Below are 22,884 nucleotides of genomic sequence, written 5' to 3' on the forward strand. Positions count from 1 at the left end.
TTTGGGGGCATCTGTATAGCTGGCACTGTGGGGGCATCTGTATACCTGGCACGGTGTGGGGCATATGTATACCTGGCACGGTGTGGGGCATATGTATACCTGGCACGGTGTGGAGCATATGTATACCTGGCACGGTGTGGGGCATATGTATACCTGGCACGGTGTGGGGCATATGTATACCTGGCATGGTGTGGGGCATATGTATACCTGGCACGGTGAGGGGCATATGTATACCTGGCACGGTGAGGGACATTTGTATACTTGGCACTGTGAGGGGCATTTGTATACCTGGCACTGTGAGGGCAATTGTGGATCTGGCACTGCACTATTGGGGGCATATGTGTATCACGTCCCATTTTAACTGCCCATACCCATTTTTTTGGCGCGCACACACAGTACCTCTAAGGGGCAGGGTCATTTTTTTAAATTGATAATTTTTGTATGGCCCCCGAAGGATTTTATAAATATCCAAATGGCCCTCGCTAGAAAAAAAGGTTCCCCACCCCTGCTCTACGGACTACGAGAAAAGAGATTTACCGGTAGGTAATTAAAATCCTATTTTCTCTTACGTGCTAGAGGATGCTGGGGTCCACATTAGTACTATGGGGATGAACCAAAGCTCCCAGAACGGGAGGGAGAGCGCGGAGGCTGCAGAACTGATTGACTGAATAGCTGGCACTGTAGGGGTATCTGTCATCAGAGGCAAAAGTATCGAACTTGTAGAACTTAGCAAACGTGTTTGCCCCAGACCAAGTTGCCGCTCGGCAAATTTGTAACGCCAGGACACCCGGGCAGCCGCCCAGGAAGACCCCACCTTACAAGTAGAATGGGCCTTAACAGATTTTGGACACAGCAATCCTGCCGTAGGATACCGCTCCCCCTGGCAACAAGAGGAGCGGTCCCTCCAGGACAAAGGGAAAAAAAGAAAGTCTGCAGACCATTGACGTAGCCAGAGTCCCATGCGAGCGAATACCGGCATGGAAGATATCCACGCAGTCAGCGTACCCAGGTCCTTCATGGATTCCACTATGAACCCCGCAGAATCCTGTATGTTATGTAAAAACAAATCAACGTCACTTCTAACCATTGTATCCAAATCTTCTAGTAATGTGCCTGACCACTTTACTATGGCTTTAGAACTACATGCACAGGCAATAGTGGGCCTTAACGTCACTCCTGAAGTAGTGTAAATGGATTTGACCGTAGTGTAAATCTTACGATCCGCCGGTTCTTTTAACGCGGTAGATCCAGGGACAGGTAAAACCACCTTTTTAGACAGTCTGGAGACAGATGCCTCAACAATGGGTGGGTTTTCCCATTTTTTTCTGTCGTCCTCAGGGAAGTAAAAAGCAATCAGAACCCTTTTGGGGATCTGGAATTTTTTCGCTGGGTTTTCCCAGGATTTTTCAAATATAGCGTTTCATTCTTTAGACATAGGGAAGGTTAGCAAGGCTTTCTTATTGTCAGCGAAGTAAGCCTGCTCAACCTGCTTAGGTAATGTTTAACATCTCTAATGGCCTCAATCATGAGCTGCACCCCCCCAGCACATCCCCATCACCGTCTGCCATGTCAAAGTCGGTATCCGTGTCATCTTGCATAATTGGACAAGTGCACATTTCTGGGAACATGCAAGGGAATTTTGGAGGGATAGGAACAGAGCCTGACCAAACTACCATAGATTTCTTCAACACCTGAGTTTCAGTCTCAGTAGTAGCTACCCTACTATTATGGGATGATCAGACTCTTGATAGAGGTTAACCACTCAGGTTCAACAATAGAGATCTGAGACAAGGCATTACATTCCTGTGTACATGGAATGGATTCTTCCTGAGCGGAAACATCTTCTACAGCATATGACAGAGTCCCTAGACATGGTTATGGGGGATATTAAACACCCACAAAGGGAAATTGTCAGACATAGTTCCCCCCCCCCCCTCCAAGTACTGCCACAGAGAGACACAGAGATTGGAGCCAACCCACACACAGCGCTTTCTGAGGTACAACTAAGAAAACTACCAGTACAATCTGTGCACCTTAACAGACTACACAGACTTTGCACAGCTCCCCCCTTCTGCAACCCCCAGTACCACACAGGATAGCTGGAGTTGCTTGGAGGGACAGCTCTCCCTGTCAGCTTCTGTTGTACAGGAACTGAAGGCAGGAAAATGGCGCTGAACGCTGTTGTGTCCGCTCTGAGAAGCTCCGCCCTCCCGAACATGGTGCTGCTTCCCGCTCTTTCTTTTATTATACTGGCCTGAGGATATCTGCTGGCAGCGAGCCGGGGACCCCGACAGGCTTGCTGGCCAGTGTAGGGTATAGGTGCTGGCTCAGGGTGCCCCTCACAGCGCCACACTATGTACCTCTGAGCCCCGGAGAGCAGTTAGTACTGCGCTCCCTACCCTGTTGCCGTAATTTTCCCTAAGGCTCCCCGCTTGCCAGGGGAGTCGGTGACTCACTTGCCACCGAGATCTTCTGGCTCTATAAGGGGGTGGCAGCATGCTGCGGTAGTGAGCGGTCGCCTGGGGCGGCTAACGATAAGCACCCTCAGGAGCTAAAGTCCTGTCAGCGGAGATAGTGGCTCAGACCCCCCCTCAGGGCGGACACTACTCCCCCCCTTAATCCCACAAAGCAGGGAGGCTGTTGCCAGCAGCCTCCCTGTGCCTAAACTAACTCTAAGAAAATAATAAAACTAAAGACGCTCTAAGAGCTCCCCTAGCTGTGACCGTCTCCTCGGGCACATTTTCTAAACTGAGTCTGGTAGGAGGTGCATAGAGGGAGGAGCCAGTCCACATTCTCAAACTCTTAAAGTACCAGTGGTTCCAAGTGGACCCATCTATACCCCATAGTACTAATGTGGACCCCAGCATCCTCTAGGACGTAAGAGAAATAGGTGCAAAAACATGGGGGAGTGGGAGGAATAGGGGCAAGAATTGGGGAATACGGAGCAAAAAGGGGCAACGACTGGGAAAGACAGGAGGAATCGAATCAGAGATGTTAAGGTTGGGGAAAAGATAGGAATAAAATCTTCACAATAGATAGTAAACTGACAAATGATGGGACCAAAATACTAGTGGGGCATATCTGCCTGTAGTTGAAAATTGCCCCTAACAAGACATTAAAAGATACGTTCCTGTTCCTGCTGGTTGTCAATCACACGTTCCACATGGCCCATTATGGAGCTTTGAACTGCATCCATATGATCAGTGAGTCTCTGAATCAACTCCAACTGATTTTGGCGAAGCTCTGAAAGTTCTTTCTGTTGACTGTACAGGAGAGCCATCAACTCATCATGCTGCTCGTAACTTGCCTGCATGATAAAACATATACCTTAAAAATAATTTTAAAATACAACCTATTTATATGTGATCAGTTAAATACATCTGTGCTATACATTTGTGAAGTATTTTCTTAATTAGAAATGAGTACATAAATAACACAGAAAAGTACTACCTTGAGGTCATGTATTTTTGGAGACTGTGGCAGGTCCCTGAAATAATAAACACAAATTCATGTATGATTATTAGATTTTTAAAGATTACAAAATGTGTAAGCAAACAAACCGTAAAGTGATGGGGAGTAAATTAATCATAGTTCTAGCTAAACCAATGTAAAGAATGACATACAGATAAGAATTCCTAGTAACCTTGTTAACAATTTATTTGTATTGAAGTAAAAAAACATCAAATATCCAAATACACAAATTCCATAGCTTCCAATACATTAAATACTGAGCCACCAAGACTAGAGATCAGATGACATAGTACAGTATATTGATTAACGATAATATATTCAGTCTTTTCTTTTTTAAATAGTATATACACACACACACACATATATATATATATACATACACATATATATATATATATATATATATATATATAGGGTGACTGACTATAAATCACAAGTAAAAATACACAGCAAGTATATCTTGTGAAACAAATCCTATATTATACGGAAAACGCCTGATACACTTAGCGCCCTCAGGTATAGGAATATAGGAGTAGCACGCTGAGTGAAATACCCAATAAGGCAGCCACGCAGCAGCTACATGCACACACTCATATATAGTCACAAGCGCATCATGCAGAAATTATGCACCATAAAACTGCACTGGACTAGCAATACAAAATGATTCTCGGTATGGCTATATGTGTGAACAATAGATATAATAAAGCACAGTAGATACTGGATGTTTATCACAGGGTGTTTGTACCACACAACAGTGAATGTATGCACTCTTTCTTAACTAACACTATCCCAGTGACAGGTAGAATACTTAAGTTTACTGTAAAATGCACAGCGCTGGCGATCAGGCAGCTTTACAGAGGAGGATTTGCCCCAGCAGTTCCAGGAACAGCTCAGCTTCGTCTGTGATGGCTGCTGACAGGGAACGAGGGAGAGAAATGCAGCTTCAGGGCGGGAACATTTACAGAAATGGCGCCCTGGGGCTGGCGCTACAGGTCAGGCCTGCTCCCCTTGCTGGCATCCCCGCCAGGCGCTGCGGGCTTTGAAAACGGGGTTAAATGTGAATAGAAACCCTCAGACCTGTGCCCAATGTCCCTGGTGGCTAGTGAAGCGGCTGCCCAATTACAGTGTCCATGCCAGCGCCCTGCATCCCAAGGCCGCGCTGGATCGCGGTAAGGTGTGGCCGAAATGACCCCTTACCTCCCCTGTATCTGCGGCCACGTGATCCAGGAGGACAGCGGTGTGTGTTTGACTGACGCTGGAAAGAAACGGAGCCTCCGCTGCAGTGACTCGGCAATCAGGGCGCGGAAGTATACAGCGCCGCTGGGGGTGATGGAGCTGCAGTGAGAAAAGTCTATGTGATTTTACACACTGCAGCCCTGAAGTCTTGTGGAAGTATTCTTCTTTAGATTTCTTCAAAAAAAGCTATCAATAGGCTGCAAAAGGCAGCCCTCCTGTTATGTGCCTGCTTACTGCATGGCACCAACTTACAAACTGAGCTCCTGTGCACGGAGGCGGGATTATAGAGGAGGTGGCGCTGTGCATCTTGGGAACAAAGCACTGAACCTGTTGGTGCCTCGGATCAAGATCCTACTCTACACCCCGATGTGAATACTTGTGGAGCCCAGTGTATCCCGCAGCAGAAAGGATGTTTCCCTTAAAGGGGATCACCTGCAAGGTCTTTTTAGAGTCTAGATCTACAGACCAGTACCGCAACCAGAGAATCCGGCAAGCCGAAATGGACATAGTCGACGCTTTGGCCGCTAGGACACCTGCATCAAATGCTGCCTCCTGAATATAATGAGAAGCTGTAATAATATATGAAAGACACTGTCTAGCATAATCAGAAAAATTAGACGGTAGCTCTGCTTCTAATTCCTGAACCCAGGCTTCAATAGCTTTTGCAGCCCAAGAAGTCGCAACAGTGGGCATATGCACAGGTCCAGCAAGAGTGTAAATAGATTTGAAGCAACCCTCCACGCGCTTATCCGTCGGTTCCTTCAGAGAGGTGACTGTAGTGACAGGCAGTGCAGATGACACCACCAGACACGCGACTTGTGAGTCCACCGGCGGCAGTGTTTCCCATTTTTACTTAACTCCGCAGAGAAGGGATAACGAGCCAGCATTTTCTTAGGGAGAATTTCTTTCCTGGATACTCCCAGGATTCCTGACGTATGTCGACTAAGTAGTCAGAATCGGGTAAAACTAATTAAGTAACCTTCTCACACTTGAACTTATCTGGTTTCTTACAGGTATCTGGAGGTTCTGCGTCATCATCAATTTGAAGAATTAGCCCGATAGCCTCCAAAATGTCAGGAACATCCACATGTGTCATAGATTCCACATCAGAAGCATCTACATCAGTGTCTGAAGTGTATATGTGCCATACTCATCGGATGAAGTATCCAAAACATGTGTGGACTGAAGTAATGGCCCGCTTAGATAACCATTTGGTCCTAGGCGGGCGAGGCTTAGGATTTTGCTTAGCCAAAGACTGATTTAATTGCTGTAACTGAGAGGACAGAGTATCTGCCCATGGTGGAATAACTGCAGGGACAATATGTGGCTGTAATGGCACACGAGGTCCTATAGTCTAGTTACTAGTGATGAGCGGATTCGGTTTTACTCGGTTCTCAAAACGGCATCTTATTGGCTCACGGATTTCAGGTGTTTTGGATAGCCAAGAAGATGCCGTTTTGAGAACCGAGTAAAACCGAATCCGCTCATCACTACTAGTTACTAGCGTAGTCAGTAAATTAGAGAAAGCAGCCCAAGGTGGGTCTTGATTTGCCCCCGTTGCTGCAGACTGACTTGGGGGTATAGAACCACCAGTACCTGAACCCTCAGCTGCTATGTTTTCCTCAGAGCAATCCGTGGCATCAGCACTGCATGGTGCAGGATCAGCCATGGACCTATCGCCCTGTTTAGCCGACATAATATGAAAGTGTAACCTTAGGGCGTAAAAGTACAATATAAGCAAAGTACCTCACAGAAAACCCCCTGAATAGTGTGACTGCAAGCAGAGCGCAAACAGAGGATTTAAGTGGTATATGGTGACTGTAATACACAGAGAAAAATACCAAAGTAGTATATCCTGTGAAACACTATATTACTGTATATAAGAACCCTGACGCACTTAGCCCCCTTCAGGGTACATAATATAAGGATATGTGTGAGATACACAGAATATAAATCACACGGCAGCTATGGGCACACACACAGTCGCACACAGAAATTATTATAAACAACAATAAAACAGCACTGGACTAGCAATACAGGTTGAGTATCCCTTATCCAAAATGCTTGGGACCAGAGGTATTTTGGATATCAGATTTTTCCGTATTTTGGAATAATTGCATACCATAATGATATATCATGGCGATGGGACCTAAATCTAAGCACAGAATGCATTTATGTTTTATATACACCTTATACACACAGCCTGAAGGTCATTTTAGCCAATATTTTTTATAACTTTGTGCATTAAACAAAGTGTATCTACATTCACACTAATTCATTTGTTTCATATATACCTTATACACACATCCTGAAGGTCATTTAATGCAATATTTTTATTAACTGTGTGAATTAAACAGAGTTTGTGTACATTGAGCCATCAAAAAAACAAAAGTTTATATCTCACTCAAAAAGTCCGTATTTCAGAATATTCCGTATTTCGGATATGGGATACTCAACCTGTACTAAGTAACTGTACTACCAAGTAAAGCTATGTAGGTATATAGATACTGTATAACAATGTACAGTAAAGACTGGATGTATATCACAGGGTACTTGTACTAAATATCCCTGTAGTAATGCACTTGTTCTTAACTAACACTGTCTACATGACATGTAGAATACTTAAGTGTCCTGTAAATGCACATCACTGATGATGCTGGCGGCTTTACAGAGGAGACATTGCCCAACAGTCCCAGAATCAGCGCAGCTGTGTGTGTAATGGCGCCCAAAAGCTGACAGGGAGTGAGGGAGACAGAGATGCAGCTCAAGGACGGGAACATATGCAGTAAATGGCGCCTGGGGCTGGGGGAGGGGCTACAAGTCAGAACCTTATCCCCTTGCTGAACTTCACCACCGGGTACTGCAGAGCCTATTGAAACAGATTTTTAGTTCATCCGACCTGTGCTCTGGTGGTCTAGTGTGGTTCCTGTACGGCCACAGTGTACACGCCAGCGCGCACGGTCAGTCTCCTGGGCACCGCGCCACATTGCGATTTTCAGCGGGTCCCAACTGGGGGACCCTCTTACCTCCTCCCTATGATGCGGTCAAGCGATCATGGAGAGTAACGGCGAGTATGTGTGCCTTGAACAGATCGGAGCCCTCTGCTGTAAGTACGCCGCAACCAGGGCGCGGGATTATAAAGCGCAGGTGGGGTAAGTGAGGGTACCGCAGCACGATATGTCAGCATGACATATAGCACTTCTAAGTGCCTGTGCTGCGGCCCTTGAAGTCTTCTAACTTCTTGAAAAGCTCTTTTCAGAGCTGCCTAGTGCAGCCCTCCCTATTACCTGCCTGCAATGCAGGCACCAATTTACAAACTGAGCTCCAGTACCTAGAGGCGAGGATATAGAGGAGGCGGCACTACGCATCTTGGGAAAAGTCAAAGCTTTTAGCCTGTTGGAGCCTCGGATGAAGATCCAACTCTACATCCTGATGCAATTCCCTGTGGAATCACAGTGTACCCCGCTGCAGAAAAGTATTTTCAGCGCCGGGCAATCCAGAGAGGGGAGGGGGGCATGATCACTGTAATCACTCCACCCCTTACCCCCTGCACAGGTAGAAGAGACTGCTGCTGCTAAGCCCACCACAGCCAGTCAGCACACAGCAGCATGTTCTGTCAGGAGAATGAAGCTGCTGTTGTTGATAGGTAAGGGGGGCGGTAGGATGTCAGAGGACCAAGGCTCCTCCATCAAGCCCGGACAATTAGTACCTGCCCACTCCTCTTGACGGCAGTGCCCCTTTCATATAACACCCTCAGTATAAGTACCCCTTACACAAAGCCAAGAATAGCAGTGCCACTTATCCATAACACTCAACGTATTAATGCCACACGTAATGTCTAAAGTAATAGTGCCCCTTACACAGACCACAGTAGTAATGCCACACATAATGCCCACAGTAGCAGTGCCCTTTACACATACCACCACAGTCACAGTACTGCACTTACTTCCCTGAAGCCCTGTTACTGCTGCAGCCACAGTTCGACAGCGCCTCGTGCTCAGCACCCTACACAGCAGCCGCAGCCCAGCACATAGAAGCCTTACCCCACAGTAGCTTTTCTCTCCATCACCCCTCATTATAGCTGTGGCTATATGTCTCCCTCCCCAATGATAGTTGCGGCTATGTCTCGCTCGGTCCTCCCCAATCACAGTTGTGGCTATTTATCTTCTCCATCTCTCCACCCCCCCCGATCATCACAGCTGTGGATATTTATCCCTCCCCCCCAAAAAAAAAAAAAAAAATAACATCCTTGACTATCTGTCTCCCACCTCCCTGATCATAGCTGTGGCTATTTCTCCTCCACGCACCCCCATCACAGTCACAGTTATCATTCCAGCCCGCCCCAATCATCATAGCTACGGCTATGTATCCCCTGTTCCCAATCACAGTGGCGGCTATGTCTCCAACCCCCTTGTTCCCAGCTGCATCTCTCTCTTTCCCCCTCCTTCCTATGGCAATAGTGGCCCCGCTGCTCACTGTTCAGGGGGCCGTAGCCAGAGCCGCTGTTACGTAGTGCACAGGCGCAGCAGCATCTGGCAGCAACAGACAGCCACAAGCTATGGAGTGGGGGAGAGCACCTCTCAAGCTCGGCACATCCCTGTGATGCACAGCCTCGCTGAGCAGGTTGCGCTGGGCCTGTATGGAGGGTTAGCACATGTCTAACTGGGCTCTTCGTTAGCACCAGGCCCATCTGTGGACTAAAGGTACCTTTTTTTCATTTCACTTCCACTCTGGATATTGTGGGTCTCCCATAACAATTTTCTGCAATACACAATTAGGGCACTAGACTAGCCTACACAGATATCCACTAAACTTATTCTGTAGATACCTCTACCACGAGGGATCGCTCACCCAGAGTATAATGTATACAACATACTCTTAGACAGCAACATCACAGTGGTATGTTCACTCCACACTATCCTCATAGTCGCTTGGCCAAAACCCAGTTTTGGGATAAAGAACAGGTGGTAGTAAATCATTGACCCTGACTTGTCTGGGAGAACAGCAACAATCACCTCCGACTGCAGTAGGGGAGAGACTGACCCTTGAACGGCAATATGTCTCTTCTGTGAAAGTGACATGGCTAAAAAAAATGCTTGCACGGAAGGTCAAAAAGGCCTAGGATATAAATTTTTTTGCAAATGCAGACCTGCCAGGTACCAGCCACAGACCAGTCCAGGTGTGAAAGGGGCCAGACATGCTGACCACACTTCCTTTTTTGAGTACCTGAGACATACTCCTGTGACAGAGATACATGCTTTCTACCGGAGACAGGACCAACACCATTGTCCACTGGGTTTCATGGCTGACTTTACAGGAAGGTAAGGGCTCTTACAGTACCTCCTGTAGCATCAGTGATAATACATCAAGACCAGTACCAAAGAGAACAGTACTGGCAACAGAAAAAGCTTCCAAAGTCTGTTTTGATCCAGTCTCTGCCTTCAAGTCAAGAGCCACACCCATTATCATGTCACCAATGAAGGCTATCATAAGTCTACTAAAGCAATCAGAAACAGGTCTTATGGAGGGAAACATACCAGGAGGAGGGGCTGCCACAGGGGAGGGGGACATGGCTAATTGTTCACTCAATGCTTAAAGGCTGACGTCTCCTGAGAAGGTACCACAATGGTGCACACTAACACCTTTACCCAGGCGACTTGAATCATCTTGGCTGCCACCTCTCCAGATGGGCAAAAAGCTTGGTCAGCCATGGAGCAGAATTCTAACACTGGCCACAACATAAAAACAAGAAAACTTAAATCTCTCTCTCTGGGTATGAAGTTGGTGGCAGCTTAAACAGGGCACAAAAAAAAATAAAATATATATATATATATAAAAAGAAACAAAGGTGTTTTTTAATTATGGGATTTAGTGGGGCAAATCACAAACAAATTGTTTACCTTATACCTGCTCCTTGAGCAGTGCCCTCTATACCCTATGTTATTCAGTGTCCACAAGATAGGATGATAGAGTAACAGGCATTTGGAAGTGTAACATATACTGTATATTCATATGGTACTTTTTTTTTTTTTGGAAAACACTGCAACTGACTTTTTCGTATGCAGATAGAGCCACTGACACACAAAGAATATAGGCATGCCACATATAATTTTAATCAGCATAAGCTGCTTGTGCATACTATTCACATTGTTTTGCGATTAAGACACATCTTAATGGAAAAAAGTGGCACATAAAGAATAAATGGCGTTACCAAGTCACAATACACCAGAGTGTTACTAGAAGGGCTGTTTAACGTACAGGGAGGCTAGCTGTATGTGGACACAAGTATTTGACAGTACAGAGTGTTATTTCTATGCGTACATGTCCTCATTCCTCAAGCCACAATAAGCCACATGTCTGGTGGGAGTAAGCTAAAAGGTCTCGTGCAACTCCGCTAGTGTAGTACATCTTTTGCTGAAAATAAATGTGTCTAAGTTGCAACGTGAAGTGACTAGACACACCATGAGACCGTGTTGATTAATTTGATAAGTGACACTTGTATATATTTGACTGTATTACAATTACATTATATGAATTTTCCATCTATCATACCTTGTCCAATGAAATGGGAACAAAGTACAAAAAAACCTATTGGGTGACATAACTGTCTCTGCAAATTAGTATCAAACATACTTGTCATCTTTCATGGAATTCTTGCAAGGTTTTGGTGAAGCGAGTGGCGATACTTTAGTTTTCCAGTCATTCACAACTAGCCGTGGACTCTGACCCTTTCCACCAAAGCCGCTCATAGTGTTTGCTAAACTGGCTACTTCATCATCGTGGTCACTGTAAAAATAAAGTATTATCATGATAAAAAAAGAGACATCTTTTTTACATTAGTTCAGAAATAGAACAAATAAATAACCTAATTTAAATTGTAGCCTTCATGATTATGCTTAAGTAGCCTTCATGATTATGCTTAAGAAGTAGAGATGTGCGGCGGACACTTTTCGGGTTTTGTGTTTTGGATCTGTATCTCCGCTAGTGTTTTGGATCTGGATTGGTTTTGCAAAAACCATCCTTTCGGGTTTTGGTTTTGGATCTGGAAGATTTAAAAAAATAAATAAATACAGCTAAAATCACAGAATTTGGGGGTAATTTTGATACTGCAGTATTATTAACCTCAATAATATTCATTTCCAGTCTATTCTGAACACCTCCCAATATTGTTTTTAGGCCAAAAGGTTGCACCGATGTAGCTGGATGACTAAGCTAAGCGACATAAGTGGGTGGCACAAACACAAACCCATCTAGGAGTGGCACTGCAGTGGCAGACAGGATGGCAGTTTTAAAAACTAGGCCCCAAAGAGCACACAATGCAAAGAAATAAGATTTTACTTACCGGTACATCTATTTCTCGTAGTCCGTAGTGGATGCTGGGGACTCCATAAGGACCATGGGGATAGACGGGCTCCGCAGGAGACATGGGCACTTTAAGAAAGAATTTAGGTTCTGGTGTGCTCTGTCTCCTCCCTCTATGCCCCTCCTCCAGACCTCAGTTAGAGAAACTGTGCCCAGAAGAGCTGACAGTACAAGGAAAGGATTTTGGTAATCCAGGGCAAGATTCATACCAGCCACACCAATCACACCATATAACATGAGTTTTTAACAACCATTCAACAGTATGACAACAACAGAGCATCAGGTCCAACCCTGATGCAACCATAACATAACCCTTATTGAAGCAATATCTATATACAAGCATTGCAGAAGAAGTCCGCACTTGGGACGAACGCCCAGCATCCACTACAGACTACGAGAAATAGATTTACCGGTAAGTAAAATCTTATTTTCTCTAACGTCCTAGTGGATGCTGGGGACTCCGTAAGGACCATGGGGATTATACCAAAGCTCCCAAACGGGCGGGAGAGTGCGGATGACTCAGCAGCACCGATCCGATTGAGCAAACACAAGGTCCTCCTCAGCCAGGGTATCAAACTTGTAGAACTCTGCAAAAGTGTTTGAACCTGACCACGTAGCCGTTCGGCAAAGCTGTAATGCCGAGACACCTCGGGCAGCCGCCCAAAAAGAGCCCACCTTCCTAGTGGAATGGGCCTTAACTGATTTTGGCAGCGGCAATCCAGCCGCAGAATGAGCCTGCTGAATCGTGTTACAGGTCCAGCGAGCAATAGTTTGCTTTGAAGCAGGAGCACCAAGCTTGTTGGAAGCATACAGGATAAACAAAGACTCTGTTTTCCTGACACTAGCCATTCTGGCTACATAAACATTCAAAGCCCTGACTACATCAAGCAACTCGGAATCCTCCAAGTCAGTAGTAGCCACAGGCACCACAATAGGTTGGTTTATATGAAAGGATGAAACCACTTTCGGCAGAAATTGTGGACGGGTCCGCAATTCTGCTCTATCCGCATGGAAAACCAGATAGGGACTTTTATGTGACAAAGCCGCCAACTCTGACACACGCCCAGCCGAAGCCAAGGCTAATAGCATGACCACCATCCACGTGAGATATTTCAACTCCACCGTTTTAAGTGGTTCAAACCAGTAGGATTTCAGGAAACTCAACACCACGTTAAGATCCCAAGGTGCCACTGGAGGCACAAAAGGGGGCTGAATATGCAGCACTCCCTTTACAAACGGCTGAACTTCAGGTAGAGAAGTCAATTCCTTTTGAAAGAAAATGGATAGGGCCAAAATCTGGACCTTAATGGAACCCAATTTTAGGCCCAAATTCACTCGTGACTGTAGGAAGTGCAGGAAACGGCCCAGCTGGAATTCCTCCGTAGCAGCATTCCTGGCCTCACACCAAACAACATATTTTTGCCATATACGGTGATAATGTTGAGCTGTCACGTCCTTCCTAGCCTTTATCAGCGTAGTAATTACCTCATCCGGAATGCCCTTCTCTGCTAGGATCCGGCGTTCAACCGCCATGCCGTCAAATGCAGCAGCGGTAAGTCTCGGAACAGACAGGGCCCCTGTTGCAACAAGTCCTGTCTTAGAGGAAGAGGCCACGGGTCCTCTGTGAGCATTTCTTGCAGATCTGGATACCAAGTCCTTCGTGGCCAATCTGGAACAATGCATATTGTTCTCACTCCTCTTTTTCTTATTATTCTCAGCACCTTGGGTATAAGAGGAAGAGGAGGAAATACATAGACCGACTGGAACACCCACGGTGTCACCAGGGCGTCTACAGCTATCGCCTGAGGGTCTCTTGACCTGGCGCAATACTTCTGTAGCTTTTTCTTGAGGCGGTATGCCATCATGTCCAGTGGCAGTTCCCACCGACTTGCAATCTGTGCGAAGACTTCCTGATGAAGCCCCCACTCTCCCGGGTGTAGGTCGTGTCTGCTGAAGTAGTCTGCTTCCCAGTTGTCCACTCCCGGGTTGAACACTGCTGACAGTGCGCTTACGTGATTTTGGTGGCTTCCGCCATCGCCACTCTGCTCCTTGTGCCGCCTTGTCGGTTTACATAAGCCATTACGGTGATGTTGTCTGACTGAATAAGAATCGGTTGGTCGCGAAGCAAATTCTCAACTTGACGCAGGGCGTTGTATACGGCCCTTAGTTCCAGGATGTTGATGTGAAGGCAAGTCTCTTGACTTGACCACAGACCTTGGAAATCTCTTGCCTGTGTGACTGCTCCCCACCCTCGGAGGCTTGCATCCGTGGTCACCAGGACCCAGTCCTGAATGCCGAATCTGTGGCCCTCGAGAAGGTAAGCACTCTGCAGCCACCACAGAAGAGACACCCTGGCCCTGGGGGATAGGGTGATTAATCGATGCATCTGAAGATGCGATCCGGACCACTTGTCTAGTAAGTCCCATTCAAAGGTCCTTGCATGGAACCTGCCGAAGAGAATGGCCTCTATGATGCCAACATCTTTCCCAGGACTCGAGGGCAGTGATGCACTGACACCTGTTTTGGTTTTAATAGGTTCCTAACCAGTGTCATGAGTTCCTGAGCTTTCTCTATCGGGAGATAAACCCTTTTCTGGTCTGTGTCTAGAATCATGCCCAGGAAAGGCAGACTAGTCGTAGGAACCAACTGCAACTTTGGAATATTTAGAACCCAGCCGTGTTGCCGTGATACTTTCCTGTACCACAAATCTGAGATACGCCTGATGAGGTGGATAAATGGGGACATGAAGGTATGCATACTTTATGTCCAGAGACACCATAAAATCCCCCCCTTCCAGGCTTGCGATGACCGCTCTCAGCGATTCCATCTTGAATTTGAACCTTTTCAGGTATATGTTCAGGGATTTTAAATTCAATATGGGTCTGACCGAACCGTCCGGTTTCGGGAGTACAAACATTGTCGAATAATAACCACTTCCCTGTTGAAGGAGGGGAACCTTGACCACCACCTGTTGAAGATACAATTTGTGAATTGCAGTTAACACTATTTCCCTCTCGTGGGGGGAAGCTGGTCGGGCCTATTTGAAGTATCGGTGAGGGGTCATCTCTTCGACTTCCAGCTTGTATCCCTGAGACACAATTTTTATTGCCCAGGGATCCACCTGGGAGTGAACCCACTTGTGGCTGAAATTTCGAAGATGTGCCCCCACCAGGCCTAGCTCCGCCTGTGGAGCCCCAGCGTCATGCGGTGGATTTTGTAGAGGCCGGGGAGGACCTCTGTTCCTGGGAACTAGCTGTGTTGTGCAGCTTCTTTCCTCTGCCCCTGCCTCTGGCAAGAAAGGACGCACCTCAGACTTTCTTGCTTTGTGATCGAAAGGACTGCATTTGATAATGTCGTGCTTTCTTAGGCTGTGCGGGAATATAAGGCAAAAGATTAGAATTACCAGCTATAGCTGTGGAGACCAGGTCCGAGAGCCCTTTTCCAAACAATTCCTCAGCCTTGTAAGGTAAACCTTGCATATGCCTCTTAAGTCGGCATCACCTATCCATTGCATGTTCCACAGGACACGTCTAGCAGAAATCGACATAGCGTTGACTCTAGAACCCAGTAGACTAATGTCTCTTTGGGCATGTTTTATATATACATATAAGACAGCATCTTTTATATATATATATATATATATACACATATACACATACTAGGGTCTTTTGTACCAGCATGTGTGTAAATGGACTTCAAAGTACTTTTACTGAATGCTATCTGCAGGATTCCTGAGGATAGCTGATAAGCCAGCGCTACCTTTTGGGTAAACGTGACAAGCTTTGTCCACCCTAGGGGAAGATTCCCATCGTATCCTGGCCCTAGTAGGGAAAGGATACTCCCTGAGAATTCTTTGTGGGAAGCTGCAGCTTCTTGTCTGGAGATTCCCGCTCTTTTTCTTCATGAGAGGAGGGAAATTTAACTCCGCTTTCTTTCCCTTAAACATGTGTACCCTTGTGTCAGGGACAGATGAGACATCAGTGATATGCAAAACATCTTTCATTACAATAATCATATATTTAATACTTTCCTGCCATTTTGGCTGTAACTTTGCATTATTGTGGTCGACACTGGAGTCAGACTCTGTGTCGATATCAGTGTCTATTATTTTGGATAGTGAGCGTTGTGAGACTCTGAATGTCTCTGCAACATAGGGACAGACATGGGTAGATTCCCTGTCTGTTCTCTAATCTTTTGTGCAATAAATTTACCTCAGCACTTAATTTCACATACCCAATCAGGTGTTGGCATTGTCGACGGAGACACCACACACACACATTTGCTCCATCACCTCCTTAGGAGAGCCTTTTACCTCAGACATGTCGACACACACGTACCGACACACCACACACTCAGGGAATGCTCATCTGAAGATAATTCCCCCACAATGCCCTTTGGAGAGACAGAGAGAGAGTATGCCAGCACACACCCCAGCGCTATATGACCTAGGAAAAAAAAAAGCAATTTAATGTTTACCCAGTAGCACTGTTATTATCTGCGCCGAATTATGTGCCCCCCCCCCTCTTCTTTAAAACCCTCTCTTCTACCGTGTTATAAGCAGGGGAGAGACCGGGGAGCTTCCTTTCAGCGGTGCTGTGGAGAAAAAACATGGAGCTGGTGAGTGCTGAGGAAGAAGCCCCGCCCCCTCGACAGAGGGCTTCTGTCCCGCTTAAATATAAATTTTCTGGGCGGGGGCTCATACATATATACAGTGCCCAACTGTATATATGTTTACTTTTGCCAAGAAGAGGTCCAAATGCTGCCCAGGGCCCCCCCACCCCCCCCTGTGCCCTGCACCCTTACAGTGACCGGAGTATGTGAGGTGTGTGGGAGCAATAGCGCATAGCTGCAGTGCTGTGCGTTACCTCAGTGAAGAACGGAGTCTTCTGCCGCCGATTTCGAAGTCTTCTTGCTTCTCATACTCACCCGGCTTCTGTCTTCCGGCTCTGCGAGGGGGACGGCGGCGCGGCTCTGGGATCAGACGACGAGGGCGAGATCCTGCATACGATCCCTCTGGAGCTAATGGTGTCCAGTAGCCTAAGAAGCAGGACCTAGCTTCAGAGAGTAGGGCTGCTTCTCTCCCCTCAGTCCCACGATGCAGGGAGTCTGTTGCCAGCAGAGCTCCCTGAAAATAAAAAACCTAACAAAATACTTTCTCTCAGCAAACTCAGGAGAGCTCACTGAAAAGCACCCAGCTCGTTCTGGGCACAGTATCAAACTGAGGTCTGGAGGAGGGACATAGAGGGAGGAGCCAGAGCACACCAGAACCTAAATTATTTCTTAAAGTTCCCATGTCTCCTGCGGAGTCCGTCTATCACCATGGTCCTTACGGAGTCACCAGCATCCACTAGGACGTTAGAGAAAAAGAGGTGCAACAAGGTAGCTGGATGACTAAGCTAAGCGACACAAGTAGGCGGCCCAAACACCTAGCCCATCTAGGAGTGGCACTGCAGTGGCAGACAGGATGGCAGCTTTAAAAACTAGGCCCCGAAGAGCACATAATGCAAAGAAACATATACGTTATGGTAAGAACTTACTGTTGATAACAGTATTTCCCTTAAGTCCATAGTTTCCACAGGAAACATTGGGATTTGGTGGAGCGACAGAGGATTTGCACCAAACGGTCAAAACTTTTCGGCCTCCCAGCATGTAACGGGGCCATCCATATATCCCGCCTCCTGGCTCAGGCAAATCAGTTGTTTTCCAAAGCTCAAGGCAGGAGCATCATAGAGAACCCTAATCAGGCGATCCCTGTGTACTTAGGAGAAATACTGTTATCAACGGTAAGTTCTTACCATAACGTATATTTCTCCTGCAGGTTCCACAGGGTTTCCATAGGATAGATTGGGATGTCCCAAAGCAATTTAGTGGTGGGGACACTCCTGATTGAATTCGGGCAAAATATTTCCCTGTCTAGTGTCCTGAGAGGCAAAGGTACAGTATCAAGGCATAATGTCAAATGAATGTGTAAATGGAGAACGTGTGTGTACCTAACATATCTATTCTGCTGAAACAACACATTGTGCTGTCCATAATGACCTATCTTACAAGTAGAATGAGCAGAGACATTAGCAGGAAACAAGGAGATCAGCTTGAAAATATGCTTATGAAATTTTACTTCGAAGCCACTTCACCAGTGTCTGCTTATCCGCAGGCCATCCTCTCTTGTGAAATCCAGAGAATGAAGAGAGTATTTGTCTTTTGAATGGCACTGGTATGAGCCACGTAAATCCTTAAGGCACGGACTACGTCCAACGCTGCATCTCCCGCAACAAAGTCTGGCACCTAGAAGACCAAAACTACATTTTCTTCATTAAGATGGAATTTAGAAACCATCTCAAAAGATACCCAGATTTGGTTCGAAGAACTGCTCTATCTGGATAAAAAAATTCAGAAATGGAGAATGGCATAACAATGCCCCTAAATCCGAAATTCTAACTGAAGCAAAAAGTCTGTAGAAAAAGAACTTTAGCTGTCAACCATTTAAGATCCTATCACGTGGTTGAAATGGGAACTGTAGGACTAACCTATAATCCCAAGGCACTGTAGGAAAAACAACACAAAGTTGAATGTGTCGCATTACTTGGAAAAATGTGCACACGTCCTGTAGGTTAACTATTTTCTTTTTGGAACCATACAGTCAATGCTGATAGTCTCAAGGAAGTCAGCCATATCCTTTATGCATTCCTACCTGAAGGAATGCTAAGACTCTGGAAACTGTGAAAAATCAAGGGTCAAACTTTTGAATCCTACACCATTGAATATAGGCTTGCCCTATTTGGTGATAAATGAGAGCTGTGGACATTTTCCTTGCTCTGAGCAAATTTACCTGTTGTGAGAGTCCTCTTGCCTTCAGGATGGAGGTCTTTAGAGTCATTTCATCAAAGACAGTCCATCCAGGTGTTTGTGATAACCAGGACCCCAAGACAGTAGATCTGGCCGTTGAAGGAGTAGGAATGGAGCACCCTTCGACATCCTCTGCAGATCTGTGAATCAATGTCTTCTGGACCAAGCTGGAGCTATCACAGCACCCTTACTTTGTATTACCTTTCGTATCATCCTGTATCACAAGGTGATAGGTGGGAACACATGAACTAGACAAAAGTTGACAAGTTGTCCACAAAATCGCTCTGGGATTTGTTCTTGACCTGTATGCATTCTGACAGTACGGCATGAGATACATCTCCGGTAACACCCATTATCTATCAGAGTTTTTAAGACCTAGGGGTGTAAGTCCATATGTTTACCTGAAAGGCGAGTTGACTGAAAAAAATCTGCTTCCAGTTTAGGATTGCCGGAATGAGTACTGCGGATAAGGCTGGATAACAAAGTACTGTCCACCTTAAAGTGTGACTTACCTTCTTCATTATGTTCTGGCTGCGAGATCCTCCCTGATGGTTGAGGAACACCACGGTCATTGAATGTCCGAGCAGATTCAATCTGGATTCATCAGAAGGATATTATTTGCCTAAATAAATGTCATATACAGTATATGGCCTGAGGTTCCAATATATTTATTGTCAGGCAACCTTTCTTCCTTGGTCCACTGCCCCTGGAAGCAACTCCTTCCTGACACTTTACCCCAGCCCCACAGGCTGGCATCCATTGTCAAAGTTGCCATCTGATATACAAAGGAGTCTTCCTTTAACCAGGATAGGATGCCCAATAACTAACCAGCTATTGACCTCCTAACATACTGAGGAAAACCATAATCTGTGCTTTTATTGTCTGATAAAAAAAAAAACCTTTCTACTAGGAAATGATCAGACAATGCAGATGTATCTAATGGAAGTATACTCCATCATGTTCATTGTCTACACCGTCAAACCAATCACACGCATTACTGCATAAATGGATATCATCTGACTGTGTAGCAACTCTTGAATCCTTAAGAGAATTTTGGATATTTTGTTCAGATGTAAATTACTCTTTGAATACCCAACTCCAATACAGCCCCCAAATAAGTCATTTAATGTGCAGGAACCAGAACGATGTTGCCCAATTTATGAGCCAACCAATTCTCTGTAACAAGCTCTATTACAGATGACAGTGAACAATTCCTGAGACTGTGCCAGGATTATTAAGTTGTCGAGGTATGGGTTTTTATAAAATACTTCTCTCCTGTTAACAGAGATAAGATGCCATCACTACCATAATATTAGTGAATTCTCTGGGGCTGTGGTCAGCCCAAATGGTAGGGCCTGATATAGAGGCTGAAGGATAGCAACCTAACATAGCGCTGATGAGATAGTGCTATAGGAACATGTGAATAGGAATCCTGAATATTCTGGAATGCCCTAAACCTCCTGCTCTATGGCTGAAATAATGGAACATAAAGTCTCCATATGACATCTGAGGTACCCAAAATTACTTAAATTAAAACAAGAAACGGCTGCGCAGTATACCAGGGGAAAAAAAGAGGAAAAAGCAAGAGAGCCGACATGTAAAAAAAGATTAATTTAATAACCATATGCACTCAAATAAAAATAAACAGATACAAAAAAATTTTGCAAGAAACTGTATTAATGAACACAACTTGATTATTGCATATAAAACAGGTATCACAGTTAATAGAGTAATTTGTACTGATTAACCGAATGAATGTCCGCAATCACTGAAAGTTCCACTCATATGTCCAATTATGAGCAATGTGTAGCAGAGCGGTCCCAGACGTAGCACAAATTTATGGTCACCAAGCTAGGTGGAAAGAATAATAATGGATACCTCTCCTGTGGGCTGGTCCACAACCGAGCGTCCCTGGTTATAAGTCCTGCATTGCCCACTGATGCTTAGCAGCGAGAAGGTGGATAGGGCCGCCGGGCTGATATATTAAATAAATGCCGCGTGCGTGATAAAGTCACGTGATACGTGACGAAACACGTTAGATCCCGCCTCTCTAACACACCTTGGAACAGGTATCTGCATTAGAAGCTAGCTGCAGCGATCTAACGTGCCTGTGTACCGCTCTGCTCACCTCCGTCAGCCGAATCAACCAGCACGCGGCATTTATTCAATATATCAGCCCGGCAGCTGGATTGGAAAGTTTGCCTTTTACTTTTTCCTTTACTCCAAAAGGGACCGGAAAGCTGGAAACTAGGCTTGATCTAATATCAAATACTGTTAATTCTTTAAAAAAATAATATTTCCAGTACCAAAATAAGACTCCAGAACCTTCCTGGATTCTGAGTCAGCTTACCATGTACATACAGTAGCCAATCCGTTCTGTGAGCTGATGCTGCAGCTGCCGTCTGTGAGGAAATAGTACCCATATCCAGGTCCACTTATCACTGCCTATTTGATATGCATATTAAATTTTTCCTTTCTATATGCCATTGAAAAATCCCCTTTCACTGCATCAGCCCAGGTTGCCACTGCTTACGCTATATGAGCTAAAGCCAAGGCTGCTCTAATGATTGTCCGAGACAAAAAATAAGATGTTACTCACCGGTAAATCTATTTCTCGTAGTCCGTAGTGGATGCTGGGGACTCCGTAAGGACCATGGGGAATAGACGGGCTCCGCAGGAGACTGGGCACTCTAAAGAAATATTTAGTACTACTGGTGTGCACTGGCTCCTCCCTCTATGCCCCTCCTCCAGACCTCAGTTAAGGAAACTGTGCCCGGAAGAGCTGATATTATAAGGAAAGGATTTTGGAATCCAGGGTAAGACTCATACCAGCCACACCATATAACTTGTGATAAACTTACCCAGTCAACAGTATGAACAACAACAGGGCATCAAACAATGGATGCCAACATAACATAACCCTTTATTAAGCAATAACTATATACACGTATTGCAGAAAGTCCGCACTAGGGACGGGCGCCCAGCATCCACTACGGACTACGATAAATATATTTACCGGTGAGTAAAATCTTATTTTCTCTAACGTCCTAGTGGATGCTGGGGACTCCGTAAGGACCATGGGGATTATACCAAAGCTCCCAAATGGTCGGGAGAGTGCGGATGACTCTGCAGCACCGAATGGGCAAACACAAGGTCCTCCTCAGTCAGGGTATCAAACTTGTAGAATTTAGCAAATGTGTTTGAACCCGACCAAGTAGCTGCTCGGCAAAGCTGTAATGCCGAGACCCCTCAGGCAGCCGCCCAAGAAGAGCCAACTTTCCTTGTGGAATGGGCTTTCACAGATTTTTGATGGGGCAATCCAGCCGCAGAATGAGCCTGCTGAATCGTGTTACAGATCCAGCGGGCAATGGTTTGCTTTGAAGCAGGAGCACCCAGCTTGTTGGGGGCATACAGGATAAACAGCGAGTCAGTTTTCCTGACTCCATCCGTCCTGGCTACATAGATCTTCAAAGCCCTGACTACATCAAGCAACTTTGAATCCTCCAAGTCATGAGTAGCCACAGGCACCACAATAGTTTGGTTCAAATGAAAAGATGACACCACCATTGGCAGAAATTGCGGACGAGTCCGTAATTCTGCCCTGTCCATATGGAAAACCAGATAGGGGCTTTTTCAAGACAAAGCCGCCAATTCTGACACACGCCTAGCAGAAGCTAAGGCCAATAGCATGATCACTTTCCACGTGAGATACTTCAGCTCCACGGTCTTAAGTGGCTCAAACCAGTGGGATTTCAGGAAACCCAACACCACGTTGAGATCCCAAGGTGCCACTGGTGGCACAAAAGGTCGCTGAATATGCAGCACTCCCTTAACAAATGTCTGAACTTCAGGAAGAGTAGCCAGTTCCTTTTGAAAGAAAATGGATAGGGCCGAAATCTGGACCTTTATGGATCCCAACTTCAAGCCCATAGTCACTCCAGACTGTAGGAAGTGCAGGAACCGGCCCAG

The 22,884-nt window shown here is 45.7% G+C and overlaps 1 protein-coding gene across 2 annotated transcripts in view; it reads right to left on the minus strand.

Moving 5' to 3' along the window:
* Nucleotides 1-22,884, minus strand: part of EDC4 (enhancer of mRNA decapping 4) — a 1,121,437-nt gene that overhangs the window by 414,775 nt on the left and 683,778 nt on the right. For both annotated transcript variants that reach the window (XM_063945256.1, XM_063945257.1), the window contains 3 exons: nt 11,341-11,493; nt 3,451-3,487; nt 3,127-3,307 (listed from right to left, as the gene is read on the minus strand). In XM_063945256.1, the coding sequence (XP_063801326.1) occupies nt 3,127-3,307; nt 3,451-3,487; nt 11,341-11,493 (371 nt within the window). The remainder of the gene's footprint in view (nt 1-3,126; nt 3,308-3,450; nt 3,488-11,340; nt 11,494-22,884) is intronic.

The sequence above is a fragment of the Pseudophryne corroboree genome, chromosome 11 (assembly GCF_028390025.1).
Source record: "Pseudophryne corroboree isolate aPseCor3 chromosome 11, aPseCor3.hap2, whole genome shotgun sequence".
In the NCBI taxonomy this organism is placed as follows: domain Eukaryota; kingdom Metazoa; phylum Chordata; class Amphibia; order Anura; family Myobatrachidae; genus Pseudophryne; species Pseudophryne corroboree.